Below are 12,114 nucleotides of genomic sequence, written 5' to 3' on the forward strand. Positions count from 1 at the left end.
TAAGCTTCAACACAGTGTTTCCTATTATCTCATACAACTTAAGTTGCTGTTTGAGCCTTAAAACCAGTTTCTTTCTACTTGGTTTGAAAAAAATCGTATTTCTGAACTAAAGTGTTTGGTATAATTATCATTTCGCCTATATTTCAAAAATGGAAATCTTATTTCTGTGGCATGAGGTGGGGGGATGGGAGGAAGAATTGAGGAGGGAACAGGGTGTGATTTTCCAACCATTCTTCAAACATTCAAGTCAGACCTAAATACAAGAAGACCTACCTGTTTTACTCTTAAGAAGTAAAATGGGACATATCAAGGTTTACCTACATGCTCAGTTTCTCAACAATTATCATGGGAATGCCTTAAGCTTATGACCAAATTATAACCAGATGCTGCTAATTTTATTCTGAAAATAAGAACTTAGTTACAAACATTTGTTTAAGGTCCACAGCTCAGGTGTCTCAGCTGATTTTGCCTCAGTAGGATTGGGCATTATACTCGAAGAATGATACCAGGATCTCAAGCCTGATCAATCTATTCACAGCAAGCAATCTGGAATATTTTCACATGACAGGAGAAGAAAATGAGGTCCATAATTTTCATGTCATATGTTGATCTGGGAAATGGGAAAGTCTACTAGCCAGGGACATACAGAATGACTGCCAAGTACCAATGATAAATTTCTAACTATAGAGATCCTAATCCCTACAACCATATGCATGGTTTTCTCCCACCCAGTTCAGCAGCCCTTCCTCAGGGTTCAAAAAAGAAGACAAACAATTGCATCGATCATGGTATTCAGTGTGAGTATAACATAAAGACAAGGGCACTAGGAAGGAAGAGGCTTAGAAAACAGTGGTGAGTCTGGCAATAAATCCTTATTTTTTGTGTTTTCCAAAAACACTGGATGAAGACAAAAATCAATATTTTAAAGCATCAATACTTGGCTGCCTTAATACTCTAGTTGATTCCAAAATGTAGAGAACCACCGATTGGGTTTGGGTTTGGTTTTCTGATCATAATCCGAACTGCACTGCCACATGGGAAATCCAGGACACTATAAACAATCCTTGTGATGTTAATGCGAGTTTTATGCATTTGCAAAGTTTTACATGTCAGGCCTCACACCTGGCAGTGACAATTATAACCTTTGTGAACAAAGATATAAGTGGATCATTGTGGTATTTCTAAATCAGTAAGCATAGTAGGTACCCATGTTTCAGGAAGTATGACATGCTTACACAGACCTCTGAGTAAAGTGACAGAAGAGTACAAGTAGTGACCAAAATGTTAGGACTTCTGGGAAATAGCAGTAGAGGGCGACTTACGTCATTCAATAAATAATCATGCTTAAAGAAAAGAGAAAAAATATAAGACACACTTCAAATTTTCAAAGAAAGAGATCTAACATAATGAACATTAGACATAGAATTCTTTGGAACCCTGAGTTTTATCTGACCTATTTAATCACTCACTGGGCTATAACGTCTCCTCCTTACATCTCTAGGAGTTATTCCAGTTTGTAATGTGTCATCTGTGCTGAATAGATGGTCAATGAGTCAGTTTAGTGATTAATACTCCATGAGAAATTTTATGTGCAATAATTTTATACATTTCTATTAAAATTACAGTAAAACATATTACAATGTAAATGTAAGAGAGATACAGAAAAAAAAGTGAGTATGCTGGATTTAGGTTAAATATCCGGTTAATACAATCAAGAGGCAGTTCTTTGTTTACTTCTCTTCCTTTGACTTCCATTTCCTCATTTAATTTCAGCTGTAACTTATCTTTCTATTTAAGAAACCCAAGTAGGTTTTCTGATTTCTAGGTATCAGTCTGAATGGCAACAACATAAAACCAGCAGATAATTAGCTATACTTACTTAGAAAACATAGTTATTTACAAAAACACTTCCACTTCTAGAAAGAAATTCTGGTGCAGAATAAAACAGTTAAAGTAAAACAAAAATTGAAGCAAGGCACAGAGAATACTGATAGCAATCAGGGTACTTCTATCACTTACTATAGGAATGAACTGCCAGTAACTGAACCACAAGGACCACAACACGTGCAGAAAATATCCAGGATGTGAAAGTAGTCAGTTCAAGTACATGAGTCAAGAGTAGCATCCTGATTAAGAACTGCAGCCTTGGTGCCATTCTGCCAAGGTTTGAGTCTCATCTCTATCACTTACTAGCCACGTTGATAGTAAATAAATTACTGTTCTCCTCATCTATAAAACAGGGGTAATAATAATACTCATCTCACAGGGTTATCATGAGAGGACTAAATCAAATAATAATCTATGTAAAACACTTTGAACACACGATCACATAAAAGGCACTCAAAAAGCATGTGCCATCAATAACATTATTATAACCTTCTGGAGTGAAGATCGCATTGCCGTTGATCATGCAACAGATCAAGATCCACAGATGAACACTAACAAAATAAAGATGGACCTTCTGATGGGATAAACTGAAATGACCAAAGGATTCTCCTTATTCTCATCGTAACTACACATTTCCATGTATCACATCAAAATAACAAACTTGCCCCAATATTTAATAAATAAACACTGATTTAGTTCATTGGGGTTTCAGAGTAACATTGCATGTATCTCTTTGAGAAAAAAAAGCTGACTGACAAATAGTGTACGAGCAGTGAGATCAAATTTTTATATATATGTTTCCCATAAACAAGTAAAATTAAATATCTTAGACTTTGTCAAAAGATCATGATCACAAATGGTTATTACATGTTTCTTAAAGTATACATCCTGAAATGCAAACAAGTTCTGACAAAATTTTCTCTTTCTAGGCTTTATAATTTGTCTTTTCAAATATATATTCCCAAGAACAGGACAAATTTCTCTTAAGTACAAAAGAATCTAGCTTGGTGCCTTATACTTAGGAAGCCTTCAGTAAGCATTTATAATGCAGTTTTGAAGTCAGGCAGAAATAAGCTCAAAGTCCAGCTTCTACCCATACTGGCTGGGTGATGCTGAACAAATTGCTTGATTTCTTTCTATCTTAATCCTATTTGCACCATGAGTGGAAAAAATACATAAACCACAAGAGTTTTGTGAAAATCAAATAAGGAAGCAATATGCAAAATATCTATCCACACAGGGTCTAGCACACAGCACTCATGTCATCCACAAATGGAAATCGTTTTAGTTTTTCCTTTCCGATCTGAATACCTTCTAATATTTTTTTTTACCTAATTGCCCTGGCTATGTCCTCAGTACAATGTTGATTAGAGTGACAAGAATAAACTAACTAAAAAATAAATTTATCAAAGGATGTATAAAACCTGAACAATGAAAACTACAACATAGTGCAGAAAGAAATTTTTAAAGATCCAAATAAATGGAAAAACTTCCTGTGTTCATGGATTGAAAGGGTTAAAATTATTTAGACAGCAGTATTTCCCAAACTGGCCTATGGATCCAATGCAAACCTATAAAATTCCCTGCCTTTTCTTTTTCTTTTTCTTTTTTTGGGCAGAAATGAACAAGCTGACTTTAAAATTCATATAGAAATGCAAGGGACCCCAAACAGTGAAAACTATCTTATAAAAGGAAGATGAAGTTGGAGGACACATACTTCTTGCTTCCCAAACTTACTGCAGAGCTGCAGTAATCAAGACAGTGTAGCACAGATGGAAGGATACACATACAGGTCAGTGGAATAAAATTAAGAGTCCGAATAAACCAATATATCTAAAGTCAAATGATTTTCAACAAGGGTGCCACGATCATCCAATGGAGAAAGTTCTTTTCAACTAACAGTGCTGAGGCAACTGAATAGCTACATACAAAAGAATTAATTTAGAACTCAGTCTTACACCATACACAAAAATTAACTCAAAAAGGATCAATGACTTAATTGTAAGACAGAAACTATAAAACATAAAAGAAAATATAGGTGTAAATCTTTGTGACCTTGGATTAGGCAACAGTTCAACTGATAAATATGGGCTCCATTAAAATTTAAAACTTTTGTGTGTCACAGGATGCTACCAAGAGGGTAAAAAGAAAACCCACAAAATAGGAGAGAATATCTGCAAATCACACATCTAATAAAATCTAGTATTCAGAATACACACACACACACACACACACACACACACATATAAAGAACTCTAATAACTCATCAACGAAAGAGAAATAATCCAGTTAAAAACAGGCAACGAATATAAACAGACATTTATCCAAAGTAGATGCACAAGTGGCGAATAAACACACGATAAAATGCTCAAAATCACTAATCATTTAGGAAGTGCAAATCTGAGCCACAATGAAATACCACTTCACACACATTCAGATGCTATATAAAAAGACATATCACAAGTGTTGAAGAAGATGTGGAGAAAATGGAACCATCATACACTGCTTGTGGGAAAATAAAGTGATACAGCCACTGTCAAAAATAGTTCAGTAGTTTCTCAAACACTTAAAGTTAAGATATGTACCAGCAATTCCATTAAATGATGAATGGAAAAGGCGTGTCATATATCCATGTAATGTAATATTATTACACAAAAAAAAAAAGAAGAAAGAAAGAAATAAAGACTGATACATGCTACCTGGATGAACCTTGAAAACATTATATTAAGTGAGAAGCCAAAAGCAAAAGGCCACATAATATATGATTCCATTTATATGAAATGTCCAGAATAAGCAAATTCATAGAAACAAAAAATACATTAATGGTTGCCAGGGGATGAGAAGATTGGAAATGACCACTAACAGTTATGGATTTCATTTCTGGGTAATGCAAATGTTCTGGAATTAGACGGTGGTAATGGTTCCACAACACTGTGAATAAACTAAAAACTATTGAATTGTATACATTAAAAGAGTGAATCACATGTTATATGAATTTTATCTCAATTTAAAAATTATAGAAAAACTTGAAATCAGATCATTCCTCCCAAACAACGTATCTAAATAAATGGAAAGATTTATTTTTTGTGGGAACATATACACATTGATTCTTATTTCTATACTCCCTCAGTAATGCCCCAAAAGTGTCAGTGAGCTGGCATTTTTTGGAAATCATTAAAATTCAGATTCTCTGTGTGCTATTGTGTAACTCTTCTGACTTCTACTCTTTTCTCTCCCTGTAAGCATCTTAAATTGTGTGGTTTTGAAGAAACACTGTTCATAAGTTTACATATATACATCTGTAGCTACATTTATCTTTCTATCCACCTACATCTAGTGATATTAATACAGATGTAGACAGAGAGATATAAATAGATGAAAGGAAAGAGAGATGATAGACAGGCACATATAAGAAATACGCTAGGAAATATTTTCCTAATATGAAACAACTTGTCTTTCACAGATTCCTTCACAAATAGTGATTTATTTGCCAAAATTACACCACTGTGTGTATTAAATAATTTGCTCATTAGACAGTATTCACTGTAAATCAAGTTATATACTTCTTTATTTTTATATCTTAACCCTTTTATATCCTATATCAACACTGAAATTCTATCATTGAGAACTTACCCTAAGCATAGGGCCATTTTGAAACACGTGTGGCTCATCACAAACCACACAGTATTCATTCAATACAGGGATCCGCTGTTCAGCAAACTCAATTGTCTGAAAAAAAATAATAAAGAGAAATAATTAAGTCAAGTTCACAGATAATTTGAAAACCCATTAAAAGCTCAAGTATTTCTGCAATGGACGGCTTGCTTGGATCTTACCTGCACTAGGAAGCCGCGGTCTCGTATTGGAATGCATTTGGCACCATTTGGCTATAAAAAAGCAAAGTAAAAGAAGAAAATAATTTTTAGCTCAGAGAATAGATGAATTACAGCCTTTGACTTTTTGAAACAGTGAATACAAGTGTGTGATCTAAGGTCACCTGTAATATGAATTAAATCACTGAACATGACATCAAGATTTTAGAGTTTCTTTATTATACTTTCTGCCATTATTGCCACAAGCCTTGTCTAAGCTAGACCAACAGCATTCTTAATTTTTGATCTTATAGTAAAAATGACTGGCATTTTTAAATGATCACAAAAGCTCGTTTCCACTACTACTTACTGTCAAATGCTCCCATCTCCTCATTTAGACTATTTCCATCTTATTTTACAATGAGAATTACTCTTCCAAGGACATATGAGACAGCTACTGAGGGGGTACACCACTAAACTATTGTACTGTATTAGGCTTAATTATACAGGAAGATAGTAAGACACTTTCTTTCACAGAATAAGTGAAATTATCTTTTTTACGTGAAACTCTCATGGGAAACTTTCTATGTTAACACTTCAACATTATTTTCTAAGTGTCCTTAATGCTTACTTTTGATAGGTTTTTTGGGTTTTTAGGGGTCCACCTAAAATGATCAATATACTTACATACATTTTCTTTACAGAAGTATAATTTTATGGTATCATTTACAATGTAATTTTAGAAATAGTGATTCCTTCGATAGCTCAGTTGGTAGAGCGGAGGACTGTAGAAATAAAGCTATATAAGAGTAGCACAAATTTCTGAAGACGTATCTTTTTTTTTTTTCAATGCCATCTACTGTTAGGTGTATCCATATGTATGGTTAAGAGTCAAGTACACTCTTACCCCAGCACACACACGCATTTACTGGAAGAAAACAACATTTTTATCTATTGTTTTGCATGATTAATATACATAAGAGAGGTCTGTTTCTTTATCTGAAATCGGCTATAATGCTGATCACTCCAAAGGTAAATGCTGTCTAGGACTGACTCCCAGTAAATACCACCCAGAGGGCTTAAGCTTGAATACAGTGACCTTCCGGCCCCATCTCCACCAAAAAGCTTCAGGATACTTCAGTTTTACAAAGTAGACACTGAAAGCAGCTTTAAGCAAAGCTCTGGGATACAGAAGTAGAGGCTGCTTCTCTCTACAAGTTACGATGTTCATAGGCAAATGTCCTCATACAGAAAAGGAAGGACATTACTCTGAATTTAATTATTCGACAAACTTTGTCCTCCACTACCGACGTATGAAAACTAGAGAACAGATAAACCTACTTGATAAAACATTAAAATGCCATGCTCGCTTAAAAGGATCAGCTTTGTGGATCCAACCGACTCCCTTCCATTTTTAGCAGCATTCACGGCCATGACAGGAATTTGGACTAGACCGTCAATCAATAGCTAGAGTTATTTTTTCAGACTCAAAATGCACGTTCCAGTGCCGGTTGCCCGTGTCTGGCGTGCTAAGTAACACCCAAAAAGAAACAAACGGTAAATTCTAAAACACAAAAACAAAAACGAAAATCTCGCTTCTTCCCTCTACCAGACCTGCCCAAACAAACCGCACCCCGCCCCCCCCAACCCAAACCTGTCCTGCCCCTTAGCTAACACTGAGGAACTCAGGATGAAAGTATTTACGCACAGCAGGCTGGGAAGATGACGATGAAGACGGGGTTAAGATACCGATAAGCCCTGAGGTAAGAGAGAGCCTCCTGCCCTCTGCGTTAGGTTCCTTGAAAAGCTCCGTCTTGGAGGACTTGGGAGCGCTGGAGTAGGTCTTGCTGAGCAGCTTGTGGCTTTTCAGTCCGTACAGCTCTTCCATTCTGAGATTACTGGAGTAAGATCTGCTTAACAGTTTGTGGGGCTTCAAGCCGGCGTTGTGCTCACACCGCGGGTCTCCGGAACAAGACCGAGTCAACAGTTTATGCGACTTGAGAGTGAGGCAGTCCTCTTGCTTGACAGCGGCGGGGCAGGGCCGGTTCAAGAGTTTGTGCGACTTAATGGCCGGCACGGTCTGCTCTGCCCTCGGGTCGCTGGACAGGGAGCGACCAAAGGTCCTGTGCGACTTGGTGGCGCACACGTCGTCGGTCTTGACGGCACTGGAACAAGTCCTCCGCAGCAGCTTGTGCGTTTTGGAGATCCCATCTTGTTCCGATTTCAGCTTGGATTTGCTTTTACCACAACCGGGGGGAGGGTAACTTGGCGACCTTGAAAACGGATCAGCAGTTAATACGGGGGCAACCCAGGAGCGCGACACACCGCGGAGCGCACCGTCAACTGCACATGGCTACAAGGCCCACCTCGTTTAAACACAGCCCGTCCCGCGCAAAGAGAAAATGCGAGCATGCGCACCATGAGCCCGTGCGCCGAGCCGCCATCGAAACCACGTGGGACGGAAACAAACCCTCCGAATGCGGAAACGAGTAGCCATGCTTTTGAGGGAATCGACAGGACCTAGTCCGTTCTTCGAAGTCACACAGAAAATGCATGGATGCCGAGACTATAGAAAAGAATGCTCTGAAGGACCTAACCGTGGAGTAGCCTGTGCTCAGAATCGAGAAAGACAACCGAGAAGTCATCTGCTACCCACCTGCGCAAGGTAGAAAATAAATGCAGGGGAGATTTCACCTTCTTCTCTGACAGCTTCTTATTGTGCAGGCAGTTCGATTTTTCTTTGCTCTGTTTCCACTGCTGTGTAACGAATGTCTGCATGATCCTGTCAATCCAAAGTAAGTCTGTCATCACAGTTCCAAGAGAATTTAATATGCCATTTCTGTATTATGTAGAGAACATATTTATCGAAGGAAAATAAATGCACGGGAATTGGTGAGATTCTAACTTAGAATCATACGAGATGTTTCCATATGTAGGAAAGCCCCATGCAGGAAATTTCTATGACTTTACTGCATTTTGGTTAATAACTCATTGATTACTGTAATACAATTAATAACATAAATGATAAAAGAAGTGATAAAAATAGGGGCGCCTGGATGGCTCAGTCACTTAAGCGTCTGCCTTTGGCTCCGGTCATAGTCCCAGGGTCCTGGGATCAAGCCCTGCACTGGGCTCCCTGCTCAGCGGGGAGGCTGCTTCTCCTTCTGCTTCTGTCCTCCCCCTTCCCCTGTCACTTGTGCTCCTGCTCTTTTGCTCTCTTGCTCTCTCTCTCTCAAATAAAAAAATAAATATCTTTTTTAAAAAAAGAATTGATAAAATAATAGGTTATAAAGAGATTTAGAAGGGCAGCCTTTAAACAACTTTAGCCAAAGTTCTTTAGCCAAAAGCAAATTCTGAATTATTTTGCTGGTGCCAGAAACACAGTTTTGAAATAATGTTTGATAGTAATTATGATTTTATCACTTAAGATACAAGTAAAGTCCATTTCTTTTCATTTGATTTGCTTATACAATTTTCTTCATGAAAAGGGAAATAAAATGAAACTGTGAAATCGTTAAGTAAAAGGAAACCAAGTAAAACTGATTCTATGGAGAAATATGAAATCAGCAACTTTTCTCTCTCTGCACAGCCCATTCACTTTAAAATAGACTGTTTAAAAAAAAAAAAAAGCAAACAAACAAAAAAGACAAACTGTGTGTCTTGGGGCGCCTGGGTGGCTCAGTCAGGTAAGTGATCAACTCTTGTTTTCAGCTCAGGTCATGATCTCAGGGTCTTGAGATCGAGCCTGGGGTGGGAGCACTGAGTTCGCTTGAGATTTTCTCTCTCTCTCTCTCCCTCTGACCCTCCCCTGCCTGCATATGCATGCTCACACTCAATAAAACAGCAAATAAATAAATCTTTAAAAAAATAAAAAGAAAAAGAAAAATAAATTGTGTGACTCTAAAAAGCTTTTAGTGACCATGATAAAGCAGGAATTTGATAACTCCTGATCTCAGTATTTTCTAAGTCAAGACCACAGCACATCACTGTTTTTGTGGCAAAGAATTCTGGAACATCAGCTGCAGACTCTGTCACAGCATTGTTTTCTGAGAAGGGTCCCTGAAGCGACAGCTTCTCAGATCCTTGAATCTCGGATTCAAGTGGCAAGGGCAGAGGGTCCATGAAGGCTGAGACTCAAGTGTGAAATTTTACAATTAAGCATTGTGTATACAATAAATTAAACATTCTGATTTTCTTTCAAAAGTCAATAGAGAATTGTTTGCTTTTCATGTTCTTCTCAAGTTATTTCTAACACAGATTGCTTTTGGAGCAGAAAACAAAACAAATACACAAACAAAAAAAACCACTGGTACCAATACTTACCATTTATAATACACCAAGGGGTAATGCTTATAACAGATTTTTTTTTCTTTTAACTCTCAACACCCTCAGGGAGCTATTATCCTACACATTTCACAAATAAGGTTAAAGACAGAAATCTTCCCAATTTAGCCTGGTTAATAAGTGGCAAAACCACAACACTTATGTTATCCAGTACAGACTGACTGATGCTAACATATGCTACTCAAACAGGTGTGACTCTAAGCACTAAGACCATTATTAATTTCTCAAGATCCTCAGTTTCTATCAAATTATCATCAATCTCTAGAAAGTACAACTTCAGACCTAGTACTCCAGCTTTAGTCAGCGAGCTTAGATGAGTTCAGAAGAAAGACATTTCTGGAATGTTTGGGGGCCTTTTCAGCTAGAGAGGTAGTGAGAAAGAAGGGGATAAAACTGCACTCAATGATGCAGTCTGCAGTAAATTCACCTTCAAGCTCAGGCTAATGGAATTTTTTTTTTAATTTAACACCTTACTTTTGAAGATTTTTTTTCACCCAAGATTTCAGCATGATTTAAGTGTAACAGTAATATTAGGGTCTTCATTTGTCCCTGTACCTAACCTGAAATCCCCAAGTGATAGCACTCTTCGTACCAAGCAGATTCAGATTCTTTTTCTCCTATAAAAAAAATTGCCACTCCTATGCACCATTCCCTAAGAAACCTAACAAGTGCTTTTCTAATTCTTGATAGATGAACTGGAACAAAAAAAATAAATAAAAAATAACAATAGCTAAAGTTGTTCCTACTTTGTATTGCATTAGCATTCCAAAATGTGACCTCAGCATCTGAAACCAGTAGTTCTTCAACTTGGACCCCTAGATCCCTAGATGTTCTTGGATTCAAAAGGTGGAGTCAACTGTCCTGTAAGACAGTTAATGTTGTGTTCAGCGTCCATGGTAATGTGAAATATACATAGGAACACATGTGGTCTAAAGGTCACCTCTTGATACCTGAGAGCCACCCAGAGGTTTTAACGCTCCCACTGGTGTCTGTGTTTACTATTATGCCGGCACTGTGAAGAGTTACTACAGCTGCCATTGTCAAAGATCAACTACACAAGACGATGTCATAGTCAGCTGCATCAACAAAGGTCCCAGGGTAGTTTCAACAAAGAAAAGGGAGCATATGTGGGCAAAGCTATGCTTTTCTTCATGCTGATTTCAAAAGGAATATGCACTGGAGGAGCCAGCACTATATTCAACCTGTAGTGGTCTAACGGCTTCAGCCAGATAGCATCATGCATCAAATCAAATTAACGTACTCATTTGACAATTGAAATCTGATTTTTATTTTAATTTGCACTTCAGTTATACATTGAATTTCATTTTATAAATGCAAACTCTACAGATGAAGAATTTATAGCTAATTTTATGTTTGTATGTTTTTAAGGCAATACTGGAGATAAAAACAACTTAAGTTTGATTGATGCAAATTCAGCATCAAGTCATATATCATTTAAGAGCCTGGTGGTGGGTATTAAGGAGGGCATGTATTGCATGGAGTCCTTGGTGTGGTGCATAAACAATGAATTTTGGAACACTGAAAAAAATAAAATTTAATTTAAAAAAAAACCTTGCATTTAACTATTCAATGTTAAAAAAAAAGAAGAATATTTCCATGGCCTAAGCCATGTTTAGCCTTTGAATGATAGATACTTTATATGAGGCTGACCACTATACTACATCTGTTTCAGGTCAATACTTATTTTTTTCTTTCAGGCTCTTTTAATGCCTTCATGTTCTCCCAATATTCATTCAGTGCCAAAAACATATCCCAAGTCTTACATAAAGCAAAGGGATACCTATGATTATATGAGAAGCAGGTTGGTGGTTGGGTCAAAAGTATTGATCTGAGGTCGGATTCTGGCTCTGCCACTTTCTCACTGTGACCTTAGCACCTTGCTTAATCTCTCTGGGTCTCAGTTTCATCATTTAGGAAATGTGGACAGTAACAGTACCTGCTGGATAGCACTGTGGTCAAGATCCAGTGAGTTAATGTACCTAAAGTGCTTAGAATAGTGCTTCACATACAATAAGCACTGTGTATGCATTTGTTCCTGCAATAGTTATTA

At 37.2% G+C, this 12,114-nt stretch overlaps 1 protein-coding gene across 1 annotated transcript in view; it reads right to left on the reverse strand.

Moving 5' to 3' along the window:
• The window catches only part of PARP8 (poly(ADP-ribose) polymerase family member 8), a 177,416-nt gene that overhangs the window by 42,719 nt on the left and 122,583 nt on the right, over positions 1-12,114 (reverse strand). Inside the window, exons 11-14 of the mRNA XM_080805018.1 lie at positions 8,356-8,481; positions 7,408-7,972; positions 5,724-5,774; positions 5,521-5,616 (exon numbers count right to left, since the gene is read on the reverse strand). Of these exons, the coding sequence (XP_080661144.1) occupies positions 5,521-5,616; positions 5,724-5,774; positions 7,408-7,972; positions 8,356-8,481 (838 nt within the window). The remainder of the gene's footprint in view (positions 1-5,520; positions 5,617-5,723; positions 5,775-7,407; positions 7,973-8,355; positions 8,482-12,114) is intronic.

Source organism: Martes martes (assembly GCF_963455335.1).
Source record: "Martes martes genome assembly, chromosome: 5".
In the NCBI taxonomy this organism is placed as follows: Eukaryota; Metazoa; Chordata; class Mammalia; order Carnivora; family Mustelidae; genus Martes; species Martes martes.